The 26,493-nt window shown below is 46.0% G+C and overlaps 1 protein-coding gene across 1 annotated transcript in view; it reads right to left on the bottom strand.

Moving 5' to 3' along the window:
- The window catches only part of LOC121575821 (potassium voltage-gated channel subfamily D member 3), a 128,537-nt gene that overhangs the window by 15,923 nt on the left and 86,121 nt on the right, over nt 1-26,493 (bottom strand). Inside the window, exon 3 of the mRNA XM_041889112.2 lies at nt 4,209-4,377. Coding sequence (XP_041745046.1) covers nt 4,209-4,377 — 169 coding nt within the window. The remainder of the gene's footprint in view (nt 1-4,208; nt 4,378-26,493) is intronic.

Raw genomic sequence — 26,493 nt, 5'->3', positions numbered from 1 at the left:
TCTCTGGCCCTGAAGGCACACTGTCTCTCAGGCCCTGAAGGCACACTCTCTCTCTCTGGCCCTGTAGGCACACTGTCTCTCTCTCTGGCCCTGAAGGCACACTGTCTCTCTCTCTGGCCCTGAAGGCACACTGTCTCTCTCTCTGGCCCTGAAGGCACACTGTCTCTCTCTCTGGCCCTGAAGGCACACTGTCTCTCTCTGGCCCTGAAGGCACACTCTCTCTCTCTGGCCCTGAAGGCACACTGTCTCTCTGGCCCTGAAGGCACACTGTCTCTCTCTCTGGCCCTGAAGGCACACTGTCTCTCTCTCTGGCCCTGAAGGCACACTGTCTCTCTCTCTCTGGCCCTGTAGGCACACTGTCTCTCTGGCCCTGAAGGCACACTGTCTCTCTCTCTGGCCCTGAAGGCACACTGTCTCTATCTCTGGCCCTGAAGGCACACTGTCTCTCTCTCTGGCCCTGTAGGCACACTGTCTCTCTGGCCCTGAAGGCACACTGTCTCTCTCTCTGGCCCTGAAGGCACACTGTCTCTCTGGCCCTGAAGGCACACTGTCTCTCTCTCTGGCCCTGAAGGCACACTGTCTCTCTCTGGCCCTGAAGGCACACTGTCTCTCTCTGGCCCTGAAGGCACACTGTCTCTCTCTGGCCCTGAAGGCACACTGTCTCTCTGGCCCTGAAGGCACACTGTCTCTCTCTCTGGCCCTGAAGGCACAATGTCACTCTCTGGCCCTGAAGGCACACTGTCTCTCTCTCTGGCCCTGAAGGCACACTGTCTCTCTGGCCCTGAAGGCACACTGTCTCTCTCTCTGGCCCTGAAGGCACACTGTCTCTCTCTCTGGCCCTGAAGGCAGACTGTCTCTCTGGCCCTGAAGGCACACTGTCTCTCTCTCTGGCCCTGAAGGCACACTGTCTCTCTCTCTGGCCCTGAAGGCACACTGTCTCTCTGGCCCTGAAGGCACACTGTCTCTCTCTCTGGCCCTGAAGGCACACTGTCTCTCTCTCTGGCCCTGAAGGCAGACTGTCTCTCTGGCCCTGAAGGCACACTGTCTCTCTCTCTGGCCCTGAAGGCACACTGTCTCTCTCTCTGGCCCTGAAGGCACACTGTCTCTCTGTATGGCTCCACTTAACTTTGCCGTGCCATTAACGATGTGACCCCAGCCCAGTCAGAACCTGCTGTGCTGTGGGTGAGAGCCCTCCCTATTGCTCAAGCAACTACATTTGTGATTTGTGTTACACTAAAATAAAACCTTGACTGTCGTGACTCTGGGCTCCAGTTGCATGTCACCAGTGAATAAGACTTGCCACAACGTTATACTTGTCCTCCTTGTGTGGCTGGTCAAGCTAGTGGCGACCCTCAGTTAGAGCAAATGGGATGGTGCATTAGGGGAGCCCGCCACACAGGGTTGATGGGTAACAATACCAATCTTCTTGGTACCCTTCTTACATATTATTGTACCTTACTTAGCTATGATAATAGAATAACTATCAACCTGTCTGTTAGATGTAGTTAAAGGTCTGTACTAGGACGAGAAAGATAGGATACATGAGAAGTTAGTTTTTTTCCAGCGTTGGCCCCAGATGGCCAGTTAATTGTACTGGGAGCCTGGAGCAGCCAGCCCGCTATTAGAGTGGGATGAAGACGGATGAGGGGGAGGGAGGGAGGGAGGGAGGGAGAGGTGAACACGGCTAATTTGAGAGACACCCGCTCTGGCTCGTCAGCGCACGTGGACCAACCCACTGGGCACAGACGTCAGTTAAACATCTATTCCACGTTGATTCAACAACATTTCATAGCAATGACGTAGAAACAACGTCGATTCAACCAGTGTGTGCCCAGTTTGAAGTTGCATGCAGTGCACATTTCAGGAGCCTGGCATAAGAGAGTAATAACTGTTAGCAGGTACGCTGTAGGAGGTAGGGGGTAGGAGGTAGGGGGTAGGGGGTAGGAGGTAGGAGGTAGGGGGTAGGGGGGTAGGGGGTAGGGGGGAGGAGGTAGGAGGTGGGGGTAGGGGGTAGGGGGTAGGGGGTAGGAGGTAGGGGGTAGGGGGTAGGGAGGTGGGGGTAGGGGGTAGGAGGTAGGGGGGTAGGAGGTAGGGGGTAGGGGGGTAGGAGGTAGGAGGTAGGGGGTAGGGAGGTAGGGGGTAGGGGGGTAGGGAGGTGGGGGTAGGAGGTGGGGGTAGGGGGTAGGGGGGTAGGGGGGTAGGGGGGTAGGAGGTAGGGGGTAGGAGGTAGGGGGTAGGGGGTAGGGAGGTAGGGAGGTAGGGGGTAGGGGGGTAGGGGGTAGGAGGTAGGGGGGTAGGGGGTAGGGGGGTGGGAGGTAGGGGGGGTAGGGGGTAGGGGGTAGGAGGTAGGAGGTAGGAGGTAGGGGGTAGGGGGTAGGGGGTAGGGGGGTAGGGGGTAGGCGGTGGGGGGTAGGGGGTAGGGAGGTAGGGGGTAGGGGGTAGGGGGTAGGGGGGTGGAGGTAGGGGGGTAGGGGGGGTAGGGAGGTAGGGGGGTAGGGAGGTAGGGGGGTGGGGGGTAGGGGGGTAGGGGGTAGGGGGGGTGGGAGGTAGGGGGGTAGGGGGTAGGCGGTAGGGGGGTAGGGGGTAGGGAGGTAGGAGGTAGGGGGTAGGGAGGTGGAGGTAGGAGGTAGGGGGGTAGGGGGGTAGGGAGGTAGGGGGTAGGAGGTAGGGGGTAGGGGGTGGGGGTAGGGGGGGTAGGGGGGTAGGAGGTAGGGGGGTAGGGGGGTAGGAGGTAGGGGGGTAGGGGGTAGGGGGGTAGGGGGGTAGGAGGTAGGGGGGTAGGGGGGTAGGGAGGTGGGAGGTAGGGGGTAGGGGGGTAGGGGGTAGGGAGGTAGGAGGTAGGGGGTAGGGGGTAGGGGGTAGGAGGTAGGGGGTAGGGGGTAGGGGGTAGGGGGTAGGGGGTAGGAGGTAGGGGGTAGGGGGTAGGGGGTAGGAGGTAGGGGGTAGGGGGTAGGGGTCGTGAGGGATTAACCACTGCAGTGTTATAACTCTTTAGAGGCTGATTAGCACCATGTCTATGACAGGTTTCCACTGCAATTAGAAGAAGATAAAATGTAAATGTTACTCACTGTAAAAGACCATAGGAAAGCATACACTAGCTATTTGCCTTAACAGTTGACCTCAGGAATGTAACCACAGGAGTGTGACCACAGGAGTGTAACCACAGGAGTGTAACCACAGGAGTGTGACCTCAGGAATGTAACCACAGGAGTGTAACCTCAGGAGTGTGACCACAGGAGTGTGACCTCAGGAGTGTAACCTCAGGAGTGTAACCTCAGGAGTGTAACCACAGGAGTGTAACCACAGGAGTGTGACCTCAGGAATGTAACCACAGGAGTGTAACCACAGGTCTTAACCCGAGGAGTGTAACCACAGGAGTGTGACCACAGGAGTGTAACCACAGGAGTGTGACCACAGGAGTGTAACCACAGGTCTTAACCTGAGGAGTGTAACCACAGGAGTGTAACCACAGGTCTTAACCTGAGGAGTGTGACCTCATACTGGCCTCACCTGCACTCTGCCTTGATGGACACTTAACGTTCTTATGAAAGGTCAACACCACTGGGGCTGTGGTGAGAGTGGTTAGACACCACTACTTAATGCTTGGTGTGTGTGTGTGTGTGTGTGTGTGTGTGTGTGTGTGTGTGTGTGTGTGTGTGTGTGTGTGTGTGTGTGTGTGTGTGTGTGTGTGCACTTAGCGTTTAATGTGTGTGGTCAGAGCACCTGTGAAGGGTCTCTCTCCAAGGCACTCTGAGAACACACAGGATGTGTGCAGGCTGACGGACAAAGATCTGCTACTCAGACGCTGAGTACGTACTTAATGGGAGAACACTCAGCTCAAAATGGCTAAAATGGCCTTTCTGCCTTTCATAAAAAAAGCAGATTTGTCATCAGATCTTTGCTACTGCCATTAAACTAATGATCCTTTGCTAAATGGTGGTTTGATTGTGTGATGCTGGACCAAGGGCATGCAGTCCCATCCCATCGACCCCCCAGCAATTCCCAGTGCGTAACCTATCACATCTGTCTGTCTGCTGCATGCCAGGGGTTAGTGAAACCTCTGAAGTCAGGGGGGCGAGGGGTGTCGTATCCACACACACACACACACACACACGAACGAACGCAGCCACACATGCACACACACGCGCATCCCCCCCTCGCCTCCCTACAGCCGGATGCAGGTAATCTATCAGGTGAATGGTGTTTACCTGCACCTTCTGAGCACGCCGTTTGTCAGCTCTCTGGTTCTGGTGATAGATGCGGCTAAAGTTGGACACGATGACTGGAACAGGCAGGGCGATTACCAGCACCCCGCTCAGAGAACAGATAGAACCAAAGATCTTCCCCGCGATCGTCTTCGGCACCATGTCCCCGTAACTACAGAGAGAGAGAAAGAGAGAGAGCGAGAGAGAGGGGCGGGGGAGAAAGAGAGAGAAATAGGGAGAGAGAAGGAGTAGAAAATATGAAATACTGTATTGGATACATTTAAAATGCAGTCTACAGTTCTGAGTCTGTACACGTGACCTTCCAAAGGGTTAGCATCTCAGCAGGTTGTGTGTGTGTTTACAGTATATTCGGAAAGTATTCAGACCCCTTGACTTTTTCCACATTTTGTTACGTTACAGCCTTATTCTAAAATTGATTAAATTGCTTTTTTCCCTCATCAATCTACACACAATACCCCATAATGACAATGCAAAAACAGTTGTTTTTGACATTTTTGCAAATTTATAGAAAACCCCCCGGAAATATTCAGACCCTTTACTCAGTACTTTGTTGAAGCACCTTTGGCAGCGATTACAGCCTAGAGTTTTCTTGGGTATGACGCTACAAGCTTGGCACACCCATATTTGGGAAGTTTCTCCCATTCTTCTCTGCAGATCCTCTCAAGCTCTGTCAGGTTGGATAGGGAGCGTCGCTGCACAGCTATTTTCAAATCAAATCAAATTGTATTGGTCACATACACGTGTTTAGCAGATGTTATTGCGGGTGTAGCGAAATGCTTGTGTTTCTAGCTCCGACAGTGCAGTATATCTAACAAGTAATATCTAACAATTTCACAACATATACCCAATACACACAAATTTAAGTAAAGCAAAGGAATTAAGAATATATAAATAAATATATGGACAAGCAATGTCAGAGCGGCATAGACTAAGATTTTTTTATTTTATTTTTATTTAACCTTTATTTAACCAGGTAAGCCAGTTGAGAACAGGTTCTCATTTACAACTGCGACCTGGCCAAGATAAAGCAAAGTAGTGCAATAAAAAACAACACAGAGTTACATATGGGGTAAAAAACATAAAGTCAGAAATACAACAGAAAATATATATACAGTGTGTGCAAATGTAGCAAGTTATGGAGGTAAGGCAATAAATAGGCTATAGTGCAGAATAATTACAATAGTATTAACACTGGAATGCTAGATGTGCAAGAGATTATGTGCAAATAGAGATACTGGGGTGCAAAAGAGCAAAATAAATAACAATATAGGGATGAGGTAGTTGGGTGGGCTAATTTCAGATGGGCTGTGTACAGGTGCAGTGATCGGTAAGGTGCTCTGACAACTGATGCTTAAAGTTATTGAGGGAGATAAGAGTCTCCAGCTTCAGAGATTTTTGCAATTCGTTCCAGTCATTGGCAGCAGAGAACTGGAAGGAATGGCGGCCAAAGGAGGTGTTGGCTTTGGGAAGATACAGTAGAATAGTATAGAATACAGTATATACATATGAGATGAGTAATGCAAGATATGTAAACATGATTAAAGTGACTAGTGTTCCATTTATTAAAGTGGCCAGTGATTTCTAATCTATGTATATAGGCAGCAGCTTCTAATGTGCTAGTGAAGGCTATTTAACAGTCTGATGGCCTGAGAAAGAAGCTGTTTTTCAGTCTCTCGGTCCCAGCTTTGATGCACCTGTACTGACCTCGCCTTCTGGATGATAGCGGGGTGAACAGGCAGTGGCTCAGGAGGTTGTTGTCCTTTATGATCTTTTTGGCATTCCTGTGACATCGGGTGCTGTAGGTGCCTCTGGAGAGCGCTGCGGTTGTGGGCGGTGCAGTTGCTGTACCAGGCGGTGATACAGCCCGACAGGATGCTCTCAATTGTGTATCTGTAAAAGTTTGTGAGGGTTTTAGGTGCCAAGGCAAGTGCTGTTGTGCCTTCTTCATCACACTGTCTGTGTTGGTGGACCATTTCAGTTTGTCAGTGATGTGTACGCCGAGGAACTTGAAGCTTTCTACCTTCTCCATTGCGGTCCCATTGATGTGGATAGGGGGGTGCTCCCTCTGCTGTTTCCTGAAGTCCACGATCATCTCCTTTGTTTTGTTGACGCTGAGTGAGAGGTTATTTTCCTGGCACCACACTCCCAGAGCCCTCACCTCCTCCCTGTAGGCTGTCTCGTCATTGTTGGTAATCAAGCCTACTACTGTTGTGTCGTCTGCAAACTTGATGATTGAGTTGGAGGCGTGCTTGGCCACACAGTCATGGGTGAACAGGGCATACAGGAGGGGGCTGAGCACGCACGCTTGTGGGGCCCCTGTGTTGAGGATCAGCGAAGTGGAGATGTTGTTTCCTACCTTCACCACCTGGGGGCGGCCAGTCAGGAAGTCCAGGACCCAGTTGCACAGGGCGGGGTTCAGACCCAGGGCCTCGAGCTTAATGATGAGCTTGGAGGGTACTATGGTATTGAATGCTGAGCTATAGTCAATGAACAGCATTCTTAAATAGTATTCCTCTTGTCCAGATGGGATAGGGCAGTTTGCAGTGTGATGTCTGTGGATCTATTGGGGCGGTAAGCAAATTGAAGTGGGTCTAGGTTGACAGGTAATGTAGAGGTGATATGATCCTTGACTAGTCTCTCAAAGGACTTCATGATGACATAAGTGAGTGCTACGGAGCGATAGTCATTTAGTTCAGTTACCTTTGCTTTCTTAGGTACAGGTACAATGGTGGCCATCTTGAAGCATGTGGGGACAGCAGACTGGGATAGGGAGAGATTGAATATGTCTGTAAACACAGGTCTCTACACGGGGCCCCGTGTAGCTCAGTTGGTAGAGCATGGCGCTTGCAACGCCAGGGTTGTGGGTTCGTTTCCCACGGGGGGCCAGTATGAAAATGTATGCACTCACTAACTGTAAGTCGCTCTGGATAAGAGTGTCTGCTAAATTACTAAAATGTAAAAATGTAATGTCTCTCCTGAGATGTTTGATCGGGTTTAAGTCTGGGCTTTGGCTGGGCCACTCAAGGACATCCAGAGACTTGTCCCGAATCCACTCCTGCGTTGTCTTGGCTGTGTGCTTAGGGTCATTGTCCTGTTGGAAGGTCAACCTTCTCCCCGATCTGAGTTCCTGAGCGCTCTGAAGCAGGTTTTCATCAAGGATCTCTCTGTACTTCGCTCTGTTCATATTTCCCTCGATCCTGACTAGTCTCCCAGTCCCTGCCGCTGAAAAACATCCCCACAGCATGATGCTGCCACCACCATGCTTCACTGTAGGGATGGTGGCAGGTTTCCTCCAGACGTGACGCTTGGCATTCAGGCCAAAGAGTTCAATATTGGTTTCATCAGCCCAGAGAATCTTGTTTCTCATGGTCAGAGTCCTTTAGGTGCCTTTTGGCAAACTCCAAGCAGGCTGTCACGTGCCTTTTACTGAGGAGTGACTTCCGTCTGGCCACACTACCATAAAGGTAGTTCTGCATAGATGGTTGTCCTTCTGGAAGGTTCTCCATCTCCACAGAGGAACTCTGGAGCTCTGTCAGAATGACCATCGGGGGCCTCCTGAGTTGCGCAGCGGTCTAAGGCACTGCAGTGCTTGAGGTGTCACTACAGATCAGGGTTCGATCCCGTGCTGTGTCGCAGCCGGCCGCGACCGGGAGACCCATGAGGCGACGCAGAATTGGCCCAGCACCGTCCGGGATAGGGGAGGGTTTGGCTGGCCGGGATGTCCTTGTCCCTTCACGCTCTAGTGACTCCTGTGGCGGGCTGGGCGCATGCGCGCTGACACGGTCGCCAGCTGTACCGCGTTTCCTCCGACACATTGGTGCGGCTGGCTTCCGGGTTAAACGAGCAGTGTGTCAGGAAGCAGTGCGCCTTGGCAGGGTTGTGTTTCAGAGGATGCATGGCTCTCAACCTTCGCCTCTCCTGAGTTCGTACGGGAGTTGCAGCGATGGGACAAGACTTTAACTACTAGTTGGATATCACGAAATTGGGGAGAAAACATAAATAAATAAAAGAGTGACCATCGAGTTCTTGGTCTCTTCCCTGACCAAGGACCTTTTCCCTTGATTGCTCAGTTTGGCTGGGCGGCCAGCTCTAGGAAGAGGCTTGGTGGTTCCTAACTTCTTCCATTTAAGAATGATGGAGGCCACTGTGTTCTTGGGGACCTTCAATGCTGCAGACATTTTTTGGTACCCTTCCCCAGATCTGTGCCTCGACACAATCCTGTCTCGGAGCTTTACGGACAATTCCTTTGACCTCATGGCTTGGTTTTTGCTCTGACATGCACTGTCAACTGTGGGACCTTATATAGACAGGTGTGTGCCTTTCCAAATCATGTCCAATCAATTGAATTTACTACAGGTGGACTCCAATCAAGTTGTAGAAACATCTCATGGTTGATCAATGGAAACAGGATGCACCTGAGCTCAATTTTGAGAATCATAGCAAAGGGTCTGAATGCTTATGTAAATAAGGTATTTTTTTATTTTTTTGCAAAACATTTTAAAAACCTGTTTTTGCTTTGTCATTATAGGATATTGTGTGTAGATTGATTAGGACTATTTTTAATTTAATCTATTTTAGAATAAGGCTGTAACGTAACAAAATGTGGAAAAAGGGAAGGGGTCTGAATACTTTCCGAATGCACTGTCTGGGTGTATGTATGTGTATGTTTATGTGTGTGTAGGTATGTGTGTGTGTGTATGTGTGTGTGGGTGTGTGTGGGTATGTGTGCGTATGTGTGTGTGGGTATGTGTGTGTATGTCTGTGTATTGTGTACCAAGATGCTCTCTACTGTTCGGCTTGGGGGCTAAACCCATATCAACAGCTACTCTCTTTCATTCCCAGTCTTTCCTTTTGTTTCTTGCTATGCAATTACGTGTTGCTTTCTGAGTTCCTTTGGCTGGGGCTAATTTGATTACACAGGTGGAGGAGGCAGTGACAGGCTTAGTAACAGGTGGGGAGAGGCAGCGAGATAGAGGCGCTATCTGGGCTGCTCAGACAGGGCGCAACAAAGTCATGCCAGCACAGCTCCCTTCTTGTCAGTTCAGGGGCAGGCAGGGTGAGCACAGGGGAACAAATCACTTGATCAATGGACACTTCAGGTACAAGCTTTCATGAAGTTGAGCCAAAACAGAGGTGTGTGTGTAGGGGGAAGGGAGGTTAAGGGGGGGTTATCGGGGTTGAGAGCATGTTACTTGGCAGACCTACTCTGAATCAATAAACAAAAAAAGCCCTGAATTGTAAAATAAAGTTGTGGAGTTTGGAGAATGTCAGACACACACAGCCCAGTTGATATTTCACTGCAAACCAATCATAGGAGGTAATGTTCCTGTGACTTCCTTTGTTTCCTGTGTCATTTGCCCTGATTGAGAAATGTGTAGTCAACTGTACATGTATTCTGACAATCTATTTACAACCTTTTTACCGAACAACACAACCTCATAATGTATTCCTTATGTATTCCATGTATTCTCCTAAACAACAGAGCAATGCCTTCAAGCTCACTTTTACAAATTAATAGCATAGAGAGAGAGAGAGAGAGAGAGAGAGAGAGAGAGAGAGAGAGAGAGAGAGAGAGAGAGAGAGAGAGAGAGAGAGAGAGAGACAAAGTCAGACAGACAGAGAGAAGAATATTAATGCTAACTTTTCTGTAAAGCAACAACTATTTTTCCAGCTGTCACTTCTAAATCTAATTAAAAGCAAAATATTGTCGGTTTGACTCGGATACTCTGTAAGTGTGTTAGTAGAGTACTCATGACAGACCAGAGTTTCCGTCAGGAAAATATGGCGCTGCACAACGTGACCGGGAAGATTTTAATTTACTAGGATGGGTTGCTAATATGACTAGGATTGTGCCTTTGGCTTCTGGACAATGAAATAAGTTGATATGAAAACCAATAGAACAGGAGAGAAATGTTGAGACAAGAAGAAGGGGAGGGGTGTGTGGCGAAGATATAGGCGAGTCTTCTCTCCCGCCAATTATTGTGCATTCATTGTTTAATTGTTTAATTGTTTCATTGTGTGAATTGTTTCATTGTGTGAATTGTTTCATTGTTTCATTGTGTGAATTGTTTCATTGTTTAATTGTTTGAATTGTTTCATTGTTTCATTGTTTCATTGTGTGAATTGTTTCATTGTTTCATTGTGTGAATTGTTTCATTGTTTCATTGTGTGAATTGTTTCATTGTTTCATTGTGTGAATTGTTTCATTGTTTCATTGTGTGAATTGTTTCATTGTTTCATTGTGTGAATTGTTTGCCCTTTGTTTTTGTTTTGTAATGATCTTTTAACAGGGGTTACATAGACAACCAAACAAAGACCACCACACAGACTAACTACAAAGACCATCACACAGACTAACTACAAAGACCACCACACAGACTGACTACAAAGACCACCACACAGACTGACTACAAAGACCACCACACAGACTAACTACAAAGACCACCACACAGACTGACTACAAAGACCACCACACAGACTGACTACAAAGACCACCACACAGACTGACTACAAAGACCACCACACAGACTAACTACAAAAACTACCACACAGACTAACTACAAAGACCATCACACAGACTAACTACAAAGACCACCACACAGACTGACTACAAAGACCACCACACAGACTAACTACAAAGACCACCACACAGACTAACTACAAAGACCACCACACAGACTGACTACAAAGACCACCACACAGACTGACTACAAAGACCACCACACAGACTGACTACAAAGACCACCACACAGACTGACTACAAAGACCACCACACAGACTAACTACAAAAACTACCACACAGACTGACTACAAAGACCACCACACAGACTAACTACAAAGACCACCACACAGACTAACTACAAAAACCATCACACAGACTAACTACAAAGACCACCACACAGACTAACTACAAAAACCACCACACAGACTGACTACAAAGACCACCACACAGACTAACTACAAAAACCAACACACAGACTGACTACAAAGACCACCACACAGACTGACTACAAAGACCACCACACAGACTAACTATAAAAACCACCACACAGACTAACTATAAAAACCACCACACAGCCGAGGAAGGATATTCATCCTGACCACATTAATCCTGCCAAAAAGAGAGTTTGGTAGGGTAGACCAGTTAACCAGGTCCTGTTGAATCTTTGTGAACAAAGGCATATCATTTGAAGTGAACAGGTCTTTAAGATTTGGAGTAACATACACTACCGTTCAAAAGTTTGGGGTCACTTAGAAATGTCCTTGTTTTCCATGAAAACATACATGAAATGAGTTTGAATAGGAAATATAGCAAAATGCATAGGAAATGTAGTCATTGACAAGGTTAGAAATAATGATTTTTAATATAAATAATAATTGTGTCCTTCAAACTTTGCTTTCGTCAAATAATCCTCAATTTGCAGCAATTACAGCCTTGCAGACCTTTGGCATTCTAGTTGTCAATTTGTTTTGTGTAATCTGAAGAGATTTCACCTCATGCTTCCTGAAGCACCTCCCACAAGTTGGATTGGCTTGATGGGCACTTCTTACGTACCATACGGTCAAGCTGCTCCCACAACAGCTCAATAGGGTTGAGATCCGGTGACTGTGCTGGCCACTCCATTATAGACAGAATACCAGCTGACTGCTTCTTCCCTAAATAGTTATTGCATAGTTTGGAGCTGTGCTTTGGGTCATTGTCCTGTTGTAGGAGGAAATTGGCTCCAATCAAGCGCCGTCCACAGGGTATGAGTGATAGCCTTCCTTCTTCAAGATCCCTTTTACCCTGTACAAATCTCCCACTTTACCACCACCAAAGCACTACCAGACCATCACATTGCCTCCACCATGCTTGACAGATGGCATCAAGCACTCCTCCAGCATCTTTTCATTTGGTCTGCGTCTCACAAATGTTCTTCTTTGTGATCCGAACACCTCAAACTTCAATTCGTCTGTCCATAACACTTTTTTTCCAATCTTCCTCTGTCCAGTGTCTGTGTTCTTTTGCCCATATTTTCTTTTTATTGGCCAGTCTGAGATATGGCTTTTTCTTTGCAACTCTGCCTAGAAGGTCAGCATCCCGGAGTCGCCTCTTCACTGTTGACGTTGAGACTGGTGTTTTGTGGGTACTATTTAACGAAGCTGCCAGTTGAGGACCTGTGAGGCGTCTGTTTATCAAACTAGACACTCTAATGTATTTGTCCTCTTGCTCAGTTGTCCACTCCTCTTTCTGTTCTGTGAAGGGAGTAGTACACAGCGTTGTACGAGATCTTCAGTTTCTTGACAATTTCTCGCATGGAATATCCTTCATTTCTCAGAACAAGAATAGACTGACGAGTTTCAGAAGAAAGTTATTTGTTTCTGGCCATTTTGATTCTGTAATCGAACCCACAATTGCTGATGCCCCAGATACTCAACTAGTCTCAAGAAGGCCAGTTTTATTGCTTCTTTAATCAGCACAACAGTTTTCAGCTGTGCTAACATAATTGCAAAAGGGTTTTCTAATGATCAATTAGCCTTTTAAATGATAAACTTGGATTAGCAAACACAACGTGCCATTGGAACACAGGACTGATGGTTGCTGATAATGGGCCTCTGTATGCCTATGTAGATATTCCATAAAAAATCAGCTGTTTCCAGCTACAATAGCCATTTACAACATTAACAATGTTTACACTGTATTTCTGATCAATTTGATGTTATTTTAATGGACTAAAAAATTGCTTTTCTTCTGAAAACAAGGACATTTCTAAGTGATCCCAAACTTTTGAACGGTAGTTTATATGCCCAAGTATTTAAAGCCTGTTCAGTCAATTGGAATGGAGATGTTGTTTCTAAATTGATTGTAGAGGGGATATTCAAAGGTCTCTTATGACCGAAAATAACTTCTGGACAGCGATTACTCACCTCGAACTGGACAAAGATTTTTTCTTTAACGAGTCCGACACGAAGGATATACTGCTTCTCTGGAACGGGCCCAAATCCCCGTCATTTGTGTGAAGAAAAGACGGAGAAAAAGGATGATCTACGATCAAGAATATCCTACGGTTATCCTACGGTTATCCTACCAACGGGACATTAAAAACTGTAATATCTTATATTTAACCGAGTCGTGGCTGAATGACGACAAGGATAATATAGAGCTGGCGGGATTTTCCATGCATCGGCAGGACAGAGAAGCTACGTCTGGTAAGACGAGGGGTGGGTGTGTGTGTCTATTTGTCGATAACAGCTGGTGCACGATGTCTAACATTAAAGAAGTCTTGCGGTATTGCTCGCCTGAGGTAGAGCTTATGATAAGCTGTAGACCACACTATCTACCAAGGGAGTTCTCATCTATATTATTCGTAGCCATCTATTTACAACCACAAACCGATGCTGGCACTAAGACCGCAGTCAATGAGCTGTATAAGGCCATAAGCAAACAAGAAAATGCTCATCCAGAAGCTGCGCTCCTAGTGGCCGGAGACTTTAATGCAGGCAAACTTAAATCCGTTTGACCTAATTTCTTCCAGCATGTCACATGTGCAACCAGAGGAAAAAAAACTCTAGACCACCTTAACTCCACACACAGAGATGCATACAAAGCTCTCCCTCGCTCTCCATTTGGCAAATCTGACCATAATTCTATCCTTCTGATTCCTGCTACAAGATAAAACTAAAGCAGGAAGTACCAGTGACTCGCTCAATATGGAAGTGGTCAGATGACGCGGATGCTAAGCTACAGGACTGTTTCGCTAGCACAGACTGGAATATGTTCCGGGATTCATCCAATGGAATTGAGGAGTATACCACCTCAGTCATCGGCTTCATCAATAAGTGCATCGACAACGTCATCCCCACAGTGACCGTACGTACATATCCCAACCAGAAGACATGGATTACAGGCAACATCCGCACTGAGCTAAAGGCTAGAGCTGCCACTTTCAAGGAGTGGGGCACTAATCCGGACGCTTATAAGAAATCCCGCTACACTCTAAGACGAACCATCAAACAGGCAAAGCGTCAATACAGGATAAAGATTGACTCCTAGTACACCGGCTCTGATGCTCGTCGGATGTGGCAGGGCGTGAAAAATATTACGGACTACAAAGGGAAACCCAGCCGCGTGTGCGAACCTACCAGACGAGCTAAATGCCTTTTATGCTCGCTTCGAGGCAAGCAACACTGAAACATGCATGAGAGCACCAGCTGTTCGACGACTGTGTTTTAACGCTCTCGGTAGCCGATGTGAGCAAGACTTTTAAACAGGTCAACATTCACAAAGCCACGGATTACCAGGACGTGTACTCAAAGCATGCGCGGACCAACTGGCAAGTGTCTTCACTGACATTTTCAACCTCTCCCTGACCGAGTCTGTAATACCTACATGTTTCAAGCAGACCACCATAGTCCCTGTGCCCAAGGAAGCAAAGGTAACCTGCCTAAATGATTACCGCCCTGTAGCACTCACGTCGGTAGCCATGAAGTTCTTTGAAAGGCTGGTCATGGCTCACATCAACAGCATCATCCCGGATACGACCCACTCCAATTCTCATACCGCCCCAACAGATCCACAGATGACGCAATCTCAATCGCACTCCACACTGCCCTTTCCCAACTGGACGAAAGGAACACCTATGTGAGAAAGCTGTTCATTGACTACAGCTCAGCGTTCAACACCATAGTGCCCACAAAGCTCATCACTAAGCTAAGGACCCTGGGACTAAACACCTCCCTCTGCAACTAGATCCTGGACTTCCTGATGGGCCGCCCCCAGGTGGTAAGGGTAGGCAACAACACGTCTGCCACGCTGCATGTTGCGTTTATATTTTTGTTCAGTATGAAACTATCGTTCCTATTTGAAAAATCTTTCCAACAATCTCCCCCTCGATAATCACCAATCCAATTTGACATCTTTGGTGTGAAAGAGCAATGGAAGTTATAGGCCTAATGCTGCATTGGCCTATAGGCTATGAGATCCATGCGCCCACTTCTTTAGCCGCCAATGGATCACAGTGTATCAATGTGTCCATATGGCAGAGGCTGGTGCTCTCGCATTAGTTTACTTTGAGATTTTATCATTGTTATGATTAACCACGTGTCAATGATTTTGAGAAACAAAAACATTATTATTGAAATGGAACTGTTCCACAAAAATGTGCATATGAAAATCATAACTGGCACGCAGATCAGTAGAAATGGTAGGATAAATAGTTTGCTTCCCCAAACTTGAAACTCACGCGTAGTCTATGAAGTATTTGAAAATAATAGCTTCCATGTTTCCATGGTCGGATTTGGCCTATAGGCTACTTTGAAGCTAGGTAAGACATGCCTCATAATATGAAATAAAACATTCAGGTTTCAAACAATTAAGTATGTTTTCAAAATGCATACTGTTTCCAGCTCACATTGTAAAGTGGTGGGTTACGCACTGATAGCCTGTTACCTGCACTTGAATGGTGAATGGGAGGCTTGCTTCAATTACCAGTTGAGAAATAAAAATAGTAGCTCTTTTTAATCGTGCACCAAAACAGTTTTTAACACGCAATTGCATTTACAATTGTTGCGCAATGAATGTGCTTATAAAAGCATGTTTTACTTCAGCAGCAACCAGCTGAGGAGCAGCAGGAGAAATCCCTCTCAAAATAGGCTCTGTATGCTGTGTGCGTGTGATAGTTGTGTTGGACCACTGCGCCTGAGTGGCGCAGTGGTCTAAGGCACTGCATCGCAGTGCTAACTGTGCCACTAGAGATCCTGGTTCAAATCCAGGCTCTGTCGCAGCCGGCCGCGACCGGGAGACTCATGGGCGGCGCACAATTGGCCCAGGGTAGGGGAGGGAATGGCCGGCAGGGATGTAGCTCAGTTGATAGAGCATGGCGTTTGCAACGCCAGGGTTGTGGGTTCGATTCCCACGGGGGGCCAGTATAAAAAAAAATATGTATTCACTAACTGTAAGTCGCTCTGGATAAGAGCGTCTGCTAAATGACTAAAATGTAATGTAAAAATGATAAATAAGATACATGAAGGTTAATGAAAACATAGGCCAATTTAATTCCACTAAATTATGCCAATTAACGTATAGACCGATAGGCATGACGGTCAAATGTATTTCCATCTCTGCATGACAGCTCTACAGACAGACATCAATGAATAAAAAGCATTATTTTGCAATGGGATTTATATATTTTTTATCATTTTGGCAGTCAACAATTTTATTTATTGGGTTTTCTTTTCTTTTTTATCGGCCAAAAGCCGGTAATTGCCGCTAAAGGAAACCCTGTGACAGAAGCATCCTCTGACTGCTCGGATTCTGGCCATTAACTTTCCTGTCCACTGCGTCCTGCACAGATTGGACTCCTGACAGGTAACACATGGGCAATTGCCTCCACTGGCTCTCAGGGGACTCTCAGGGCCTTCAGGAAGACGCACGCCACTGACGTGGGCACTGGCATCAAACTTTTCCTGATGGGCATTGTCTCACATAAACCATTTCCAAATGTCTTCTGCAGACACCCTCTGCCTGAAACACTCACTGAATTCCCACCGACTTCTTCTCTGAGCGAAATGGTATGGTGTAATAACCAAGGGGTACTCCTGGTGGTGGACTGAGAGATCCACCACTGGCTGCCAAGTGGTGGATCTCTCAGTCCATGCTTTCTGTCTGTCTCTCTATTACTGATGACACCCCTTCGGCTCCGTCTCTGCATGACAGCTCTACAGACAGACAGAAATGTGAAAAATAACCCCTCACAAATTGTTGTTTTCTCTTTACCTCTCTCTGTGTTTAGTAAAAGAGAAATAGGCATTTAGAAAATCTCTGGCGGTTATGATCTGGTCAATTTAATTTCCTTACGAACCAACCATTTAGAGAACAGCAAACGTTAGATTGGAGGTGGAGGCTTGGAAAGTTGGATGTCCCCTCTCTGTAACATCCAAGCTGTACAGTACCTAACAATATGAAAAACCACATTCACTATTTACTACAGAAATTATTCATTGATGGTGTGGTTTCATTTGGAAGACATCCTTTGTTAGAGTTCAAGGAAAACAATACAGTGTGTTACTGTGAAACAGTAAAGCCAGTACTGTGAAGCCATTTGGCTAATCTATGGAGTGTGATTTTCAGACACAAATATATTAATTAGTATCCATTCCACACAACCATAGAGGAAGACAGAGGGAATTAGGAGAAGAGAGATAAACAAAGCTGCACTGAGACTCACAGAGAGACAGAGAGACAGAGACAGAGAGAGAGAGAGAGAGAGAGGTGAGCTCCTAAAACACAGTGTGAATGCCACTGGAATGGAACCTCATTATAACTAGGTGATTATAATTAATCAGGAAGTTAGCGGCTCGTTTTATGATGGAAAGAAAGCAAATTAAACATTTGAACATGCATACTGCAAGCTAATCTAACTCATACAGGTCAATAAAGTGAACATGTGACACAGCAAATGGTCTATGGTTATGATTTTGACAATTATTTACAAAGGACATTTTCGAGTGAGAAAAGCAGAGACTAAAAAGGAAACATATATTTGTCAGAGAAACAAATAGTGTGGTTACAAGAGGCAGAAGAGAAAGCTAAAGATTCTCAACTACTGCATGCAGTCATTCCTTTGGCAAATTAGCTTCTTCAGACATTATATTGGTATTGTGGGATGTTCCATATTGGCATTATCTATTGTCCATTTTGCAGAGGAATGAGAGGAGGACGGGGAGGAGAAAATCAATTGTGAAGAAATGTATTCAGTACGTGTTTTATCCCTCCAATTTCTACTTTACTGTGGTCTTCATTAAAGAAATGTCTGCAATTGTTTCCACAACAAGGTCGAAATCTTTTAAAGCAGGTTCCTCTTGATTGTATTCTGATGAACATGAAATTAAATACATTGAATCGATCGTTTCAAAAAGATGCAGCACAACCAAAACAATCAATTTAACTCAATGATTTCAACTTGTTTGGGTACCGAATGAAAGCATTGGAGATCTGTCAAACATAGTTACTACTGTGATTTGCTTATAAATCAAATCAAATTTTATTTGCCACATGCGCCGAATACAACAGGTGTAGAGATTACCATGAAATGCTTACTTACAGCCCTTAACCAACAATGCATTTATTTTTTTATAAAAAAGTATTAAAAAAACAACAACAACAAAAAAGTGTTGAGAAAAAAAGAGCAGAAGTTAAATAAAATAACAGTAGGGAGGCTATATATACAGGGGGGTAGCGGTGCAGAGTCAATGTTCGGGGGCACCGGCTAGTTGAGGTAGTTGAGGTAATATGTACATGTGGGTAGAGTTAAAGTGACTATGCATAAATTATTAACAGAGTAGCAGCAGCGTAAAAATATGGGGGGGGCAGTGCAAATAGTCCGGGTAACCATGATTAGCTGTTTAGGAGTCTTATGGCTTGGGGGTAGAAGCTGTTGAGAAGCCTTTTGGACCTAGACTTAGCGCTCCGGTACCGCTTGCCGTGCGGTAGCAGAGAGAACAGTCTATGACTAGGGTGGCTGGAGTCTTTGACAATTTTGAGGGCCTTCCTCTGACACTGCCTGGTATAGAGGTCCTGGATGGCAGGAAGCTTGGCCCCAGTGATGTAATGGGCCGTACGCACTACCCTCTGTAGTGCCTTGCGGTCGGATGCCGAGCAGTTGCCATACCAGGCAGTGATGCAACCAGTCAGGATGCTCTCGATGGTGCAGCTGTATAACTTTTTGAGGATCTGAGGACCCATGCCAAATCTTTTCAGTCTCCTGAGGGGGAATAGGCTTTGTCGTGCACTCTTCACAACTGTCTTGGTGTGTTTGGACCATGATAGTTCGTTGGTGATGTGGACACATTTACATTTACATTTTAGTCATTTAGCAGACGCTCTTATCCAGAGCGACTTACAGTTAGTGAGTGCATACATTATTTTTTCATACTGGACCCCCGTGGGAATCGAACCCACAACCCTGGCGTTGCAAACGCCATGCTCTACCAACTGAGCTACATCCCTCCCTACCCTGGCCAATTGTGCGCCGCCCCATGGGTCTCCCGGTCGCGGCCGGCTACGACAGAGCCTGGATTCGAACCAGGATCTCTAGTGGCACAGCCTTAGACCACTGCGCCACAAGGAACTTGAAGCTCTCAACCTGTTCCACTACAGCCCCGTTGATGAGAATGAGGGTGTGCTCAGTCCTCTTTTTTTCCCTGTAGTCCACAATCATCTCCTTTGTCTTGGTCACGTTGAGGGAGAGGTTGTTATCCTGGCACCACACGGCCAGGTCTCTGACCTCCTCCCTATAGGCTGTCTCATCGTTGTCGGTGATCAGGCCTACCACTGTTGTGTCATCAGTAAACTTAATGATGGTGTTGGAGTCGTGCCTGGCCATGCAGTCATGGGTGAACAGGGAGTACAGGAGGGGACTGAGCATGCACCCCTGAGGGGCCCCCGTGTTGAGGATCAGCGTGGCAGATGTGTTGTTACCTACCCTAACCACCTGGGGGCGGCCCGTCAGGAAGTCCAGGATCCAGTTGCAGAGGGAGGTGTTTAGTCCCAGAATCCTTAGCTTAGTGATGAGCTTTGAGGGCACTATGGTGTTGAACGCTGAGCTGTAGTCAATGAATAGCATTCTCACGTAGGTGTTCCTCTTGTCCAGGTGGGAAAGGGCAGTGTGGAGTGCAATAGAGATTGCATCATCTGTGGATCTGTTAGGGCGGTATGCAAATTGGAGTGGGTCTAGGGTTTCTGGGATAATGGTGTTGATGACCAGCCTTTCAAAGGCTACAGACGTCAGTGCTACGGGTCGGTAGTCATTTAGGCAGGTTATCTTAGTGTCCTTGGGCACGGGGACTATGATGGTCTGCTTGAAACATGTTGGTATTACAGACTCAGTCAGGGACATGTTGAAAATGTCAGTGAAGACACTTGCCAGTTGGTCAGCACATGCTCGGAGTACACGTCCTGGTAATCCGTCTGGCCCTGCAGCCTTGTGAATGTTGACCTGCTTAAAAGTCTTACTCACATCGGCTACGGAGATCGTGATCACAGTCATCCGGAACAGCTGGTGCTCTCATGCATGTTTCAGTGTTGCTTGCCTCGAAGCGAGCATAGAAGTGGTTTAGCTCGTCTGGTAGGCTTGTGTCACTGGGCAGCTCGCGGCTGTGCTTCCCTTTGTAGTCTGTAATAGTTTTCAAGCCCTGCCACATCCGATGAGCGTCAGAGCCGGTGTAGTAAGATTCAATCTTAGTCCTGTATTGACTCTTTGCCTGTTTGATGGTTCGTCGGAGGGCATAGCGGGATTTCTTATAAGCGTCCGGGTTAGAGTCCCACTCCTTGAAAGCGGCAGCTCTACCCTTTAGCTCTGTGCGGATGTTGCCTGTAATCCATGGCTTCTGGTTGGGGTATATACGTACGGTCACTGTGGGGACAACGTCATCGATGCACTTATTGATGAAGCCAGTGACTGATGTGGTGTACTCCTCAATGCTATCTGAAGAATCTCGGAACATGTTCCAGTTTGTGCTAGCAAAACAGTCCTGTAGCTTAGCATCTGCGTCATCTAACCACTTTTTTACTTACCGAGTCACTGGTGCTTCCTGCTTTAGTTTTTGCTTATAAGCAGGAATCAGAAGGATAGAGTTATGGTCAGATTTGCCAAATGGAGGGCGAGGGAGAGCTTTGTATGCGTCTCTGTGTGTGGAGTAAAGGTGGTCTAGAGTTTTTTTTCCTCTGGTTGCACATTTACAGTGGGGAAAAAAAGTATTTAGTCAGCCACCAATTGTGCAAGTTCTCCCACTTAAAAATATGAGAGAGGCCTGTAATTTTCATCATAGGTACACGTCAACTATGACAGACAAAATGAGAAAAAGATATCCAGAAAATCACATTGTAGGATTTTTTATGAATTTATTTGCAAATTATGGTGGAAAATAAGTATTTGGTCACCTACAAACAAGCAAGATTTCTGGCTCTCACGGACCTGTAACTTCTTCTTTAAGAGGCTCCTCTGTCTTCCACTCGTTACCTGTATTAATGGCACCTGTTTGAACTTGTTATCAGTATAAAAGACACCTGTCCACAACCTCAAACAGTCACACTCCAAACTCCACTATGGCCAAGACCAAAGAGCTGTCAAAGGACACCAGAAACAAAATTGTAGACCTGCACCAGGCTAGAGACCACTGATAATCTCCTTCGATCTGGGGCTCCACGGAAGATCTCACCCAGTGGGGTCAAAATGATCACAAGAACGGTGAGCAAAAATCCCAGAACCACACGGGGGGACCTAGTGAATGACCTGCAGAGAGCTGGGACCAAAGTAACAAAGCCTACCATCAGTAACACACTACGCCGCCAGGGACTCAAATCCTGCAGTGCCAGACATCTCCCCCTGCTTAAGTCAGTACATGTCCAGGCCCGTCTGAAGTTTGCTAGAGTGCATTTGGATGATCCAGAAGAGGATTGATGAAACCAAAATATAACTTTTTGGTAAAAACTCAACTCGTCGTGTTTGGAGGACAAAGAATGCTGAGTTGCATCCAAAGAACACCATACCTACTGTGAAGCATGGGGGTGGAAACATCATGCTTTGGGGCTGTTTTTCTGCAAAGGGACCAGGACGACTGATCCGTGTAAAGGAAAGAATGAATGGGGCCATATATCGTGAGATTTTGAGTGAAAACCTCCTTCCATCAGCAAGGGCATTGAAGATGAAACGTGGCTGGGTCTTTCAGCATGACAATGATCCCAAACACACCGCCCGGGCAACGAAGGAGTGGCTTCGTAAGAAGCATTTCAAGGTCCTGGAGTGGCCTAGCCAGTCTCCAGATCTCAACCCCATAGAAAATCTTTGGAGGGAGTTGAAAGTCCGTGTTGCCCAGCGACAGCCCCAAAACATCACTGCTCTAGAGGAGATCTGCATGGAGGAATGGGCCAAAATACCAGCAACAGTGTGTGAAAACCTTGTGAAGACCTACAGAAAACGTTTGACCTGTGTCATTGCCAACAAAGGGTATATAACAAAGTATTGAGAAACTTTTGTTATTGACCAAATACTTATTTTCCACCATAATTTGCAAATAAATTCATTAAAAATCCTACAATGTGATTTTCTGGATTTTTTTTCCTCATTTTGTCTGTCATAGTTGACGTGTACCTATGATGAAAATTACAGGCCTCTATCATCTTTTTAAGTGGGAGAACTTGCACAATTGGTGGCTGACTAAATACTTTTTTCCCCACTGTAACATGCTGGTAGAAATGAGGTAGAACGGATTTAAGTCCCCGGCCACTAGGAGCGCTGCCTCTGGATGAGCGTTTTCCTGTTCACTTATGGCCTTATACAGCTCATTGAGTGCAATCTTAATGCCAGCATTGGTTTGTGGTGGTAAATAGACAGCTATGAAAAATATAGATGAAAACTCCCTTGGTAAATAGTGTGGTCTACAGCTTATCATAAGATACTCTACCTCAGGCGAGCAAAACCTTGAGACTTCCTTAGTATTTGATTTTGTGCACCAGCTGTTGTTTACAGATATACACAGACTGCCACCCCTTGTCTTACCGGAGTCAGCCGTTCTATCCTGCCGATGTAGCGTATATCCCGTCAGTTGTATGTTGTCCATGTCGTCGTTCAGCCACGACTCGGTGAAACATAAGATATTACAGTTTTTAAGTTCCCATTGGTAGGATAACCGTAGGTCCAATGCAGCCGTTTTCATCTCAATATCAAATAATTTCTGTGTGTCAATTAGGTGCCTTAGTGTGACTGTTCTTAGCTATTTCTCAAACAGGAATTGTGCTTGGACTGTCTGGGAGTGGTATGAGTGAGCGGCCTAATTAGAAGAGCCTAATGGGAGGGATGTGTAACCTGACAACTAGCTGTTATTGGCAGAGAGGAGGGCAAACTCTCTTTGTTATTGGCCTATTAACTTATACTGCCTGATGATGTCACCAGGCGGTCCAAAACCCCAAGCTGAAATTTCAGGCGGTCTTTTAAAACAGCTCTTACACTAAAATGGCATTATCATAATTTTTACAATTTCACTCCAACCTAATAGTGTGGAAATATACACTGAGTGTACAAAACATTAGGAACACCTTCCTAATATTGAGTTGCACCCCCTTTTGCCTTCAGAACAGCCTCAATCTGTTGGGGTATGGACTACAAGATGTCGAAGTGTTCCACAGGGATGCTGGCCCATGTTGGCTCCAATGCTTCCCACAGTTGTGTCAAGTTCGCTGGATGTCCTTTGGGTGGTGGACCATTCTTGATACACACGGGAAACTGTTGAGTATGAAAAACCCAACAGCGTTGCAGTTCTTGACACACTCAAACTGGTGCACCTGGCGCCTACTACCATACCCTGTTCAAAGGCACTTAAATATTTTGTCTTGCCCATTCACCCACTGAATAGCACACATACACAATCCATGTCTCCAGGCTTAAAAATCCTTCTTTAACCTGTCTCCTCCATCTACACTGATTGAAGTGTATTTAACAAGTGACATCAATAACCGATCATAGCTTTCAACTAGATTCACCTGGTCAGTCTATGTCATGGAAAGAGAAGGTGTTCCTAATGTTTTGTACACTCAGTGTATATAAAACACAGGAAAATCACATTTTTTAATGCACTGCCCCTTTAATGATCAAAACTCTGTTGCCATCAGTAGCCAATCAGGACCCATATCCAGGACATGGGTGTGTCATTGTCATCAGGATTTTCAGCTACTGTGACAAGGTATCATACATCCTTACATACTGTGAGAGTCATACCATAGACTAGTAGAATATCACAATATAAATTAGATTACATCTAAACCTTGTGTATCCATGCCAAGCAACTTCAGTCTGCACATGTAGATTATGAGAGAATAATCATCAGCAATGTCAACATTTGAGTATCATTACTGGTCAGCCCCCTGTACTGTGTTTGGCAGCCACTCCATACTAAAGTGTGAGATTCAGCCCCCTGTACTGTGTTTGGCAGCCACTCCATACTAAAGAGTGAGATTTCAGGGGCAGAGATCCATTCTCATCATACCAGTGTTAAAGGGTCAATCTGGAGCTGCTTCATCCATTTTTGGAAATATAAATGAATGCTAGGTACCCCTTGATTCTTGAAGAATATAACTTATAAATGCCGCATAAGCTTAGTTCAACTGTCGTACCCCATCAGAACCTCAAAACATAAGCTTGTTTTACTCCAATGTTTATAAACAAAGTAAATGTAAACAAACACTATATAGCCTCAAAACATGGTTGAAACTATAATTTTGATATCATGGATGGTCAGTCCATGCATCAATAGCTCTGTCTATGAATTTGAGAGTGGTTACATTTCTCCAGCCCCATCCCTACATTTTTTACCAAAACAGGGGCGGGAAGGGCGGTGAGAATGCTTAGTTTTGTTTCAACTGCTGATTGCCACTTTAAATTGACACCAGTGTGCTGGGAAAGTTTTAACACCATTTTAAATTATTCAACATACAATTAATTTTATGCTTAATTTAATCTTACTGATAAAGAGGATTCAATTTAGAGTCATAAAAACGACAAATCTCCAAAGCGTTATTAAACTGCATAAACCTGACGTCAGACATGTCACCAAGGTGACTGCAAAAAAATTAATAGAAATCAATAAAAAGGTGACTGCTAATCTTCTAATGTATTGTCAGGCTTCCTCAACAGTCATACACCAGTGGTGCCATCGCAGGATAATAGTCGGTTTAAAGAAATGCATGGCAGATCTGTTTGTCTGCATGTTATTAACATAATCTGGATTATATCAATTGCCTGAAAATAACCCTCATCTCCTCAAACAAATGGTACTTTTATAATTTAAGGATTGGAACAACTCCCCCACAGCGTTTTGCTTATTGGTTCTTATTTCACTCTTCAAGGTACATTTGTAACCCACCTCTCTGGCCTAATCATTGTACTGCCAACACAGAAACCAATCTAGTCCACTAAGCGACCCTCAACAAAGTGAACACAAGCATTAAGTGAAAAACTACCCAAGGGGAATTACAGGTTACACAACCTTCTGTGTTAATCTTCTCTGACTCACCATACAATATCTCCTTTCAATTCAGCAGAGGAGAAGGAGAAGGGGGAGGAGGAGGGGGAGGAGGAAGAGGAGGAGGAGGAAGTGGAGGAGGATGAGGAAGAGGAGGAAGAGGAGGAAGAGGAGGAAGAGGAGGGGGAGGAAGAGGAGGAGATAACGGAAAACAGAGGAAAAACTCCCTCTCCTCTGTGGGGGAAAGCTGGAGAGACTGGAGGTCTGTGTATTGTAACCAACCAGGTATCAAACACAGGTATCCCGTTTATATAGCCAAGTTATCATTACTTGTGTATTTATTCCTTGTGTTATTATTTTTTGTATTATTTTTCTAATTCTCTCTTGTTGGGAAGGACCCATAAGTAAGCATTTCACTGTTAGTCTACACCTGTTGTTTATGAAGCATGTGACAAATAACATTTGATTTGATTGTAACCAGGTATCAAACACAGGCCATGGGTGTGTGGTCATTCAACTGAGACTGCTCTTCTCTGTGTCACGGAGGCTCTCCGCACTGCTAAAGCTAACTCTCTCTCCTCTGCTCTTATCCTTCTAGACCTATCCGCTGCCTTTGATACTGTGAACCAGCAGATCCTCCTCTCCACCATCTCCCCGAGTTGGGCATCTCCGGCGCTGCTCACTCTTGGATTGCGTCCTACCTATAATAATAATAATAATATGCCATTTAGCAGACGCTTTTATCCAAAGCGACTTACAGTCATGCGTGCATAAATTTTTGTGTATGGGTGGTCCTGGGGATCGAACCCACTACCTTGGCGTTACAAACGCCGTGCTCTACCAGCTGAGCTACAGAGGACCACAGGTTGCTCCTACCAGGTGGCGTGGCGAGAATCTGTCTCCGCACCACGTGCTCTCACCACTGGTGTCCCCCAGGGCTCAGTTCTAGGCCCTCTCCTATTCTCTCTATACACCAAGTCACTTGGCTCTGTCATATCCTCACATGGTCTCTCCTATCATTGCTACGCAGATGACACACAATTAATTTTCTCCTTTCCCCCTTCTGATAACCATGTGGCGAATCGCATCTCTGGCAGACATATCAGTGTGGATGTCGGATCACCACCTCAAGCTGAACCTCGGCAAGACGGAGCTGCTCTTCCTCCCGGGGAAGGACTGCCCGCTCCATGATCTCGCCATCACGGTTGACAACTCCATTGTGTCCTCCTCCCAGAGTGCAAAGAGCCTTGGCGTGACCCTGGACAACACCCTG

This window comes from Coregonus clupeaformis, chromosome 10 (genome assembly GCF_020615455.1).
Source record: "Coregonus clupeaformis isolate EN_2021a chromosome 10, ASM2061545v1, whole genome shotgun sequence".
NCBI classification, from domain to species: domain Eukaryota; kingdom Metazoa; phylum Chordata; class Actinopteri; order Salmoniformes; family Salmonidae; genus Coregonus; species Coregonus clupeaformis.
Note: the sequence above shows the minus strand (reverse complement) of the source record. Positions and strands in the feature narration are given on the sequence as shown.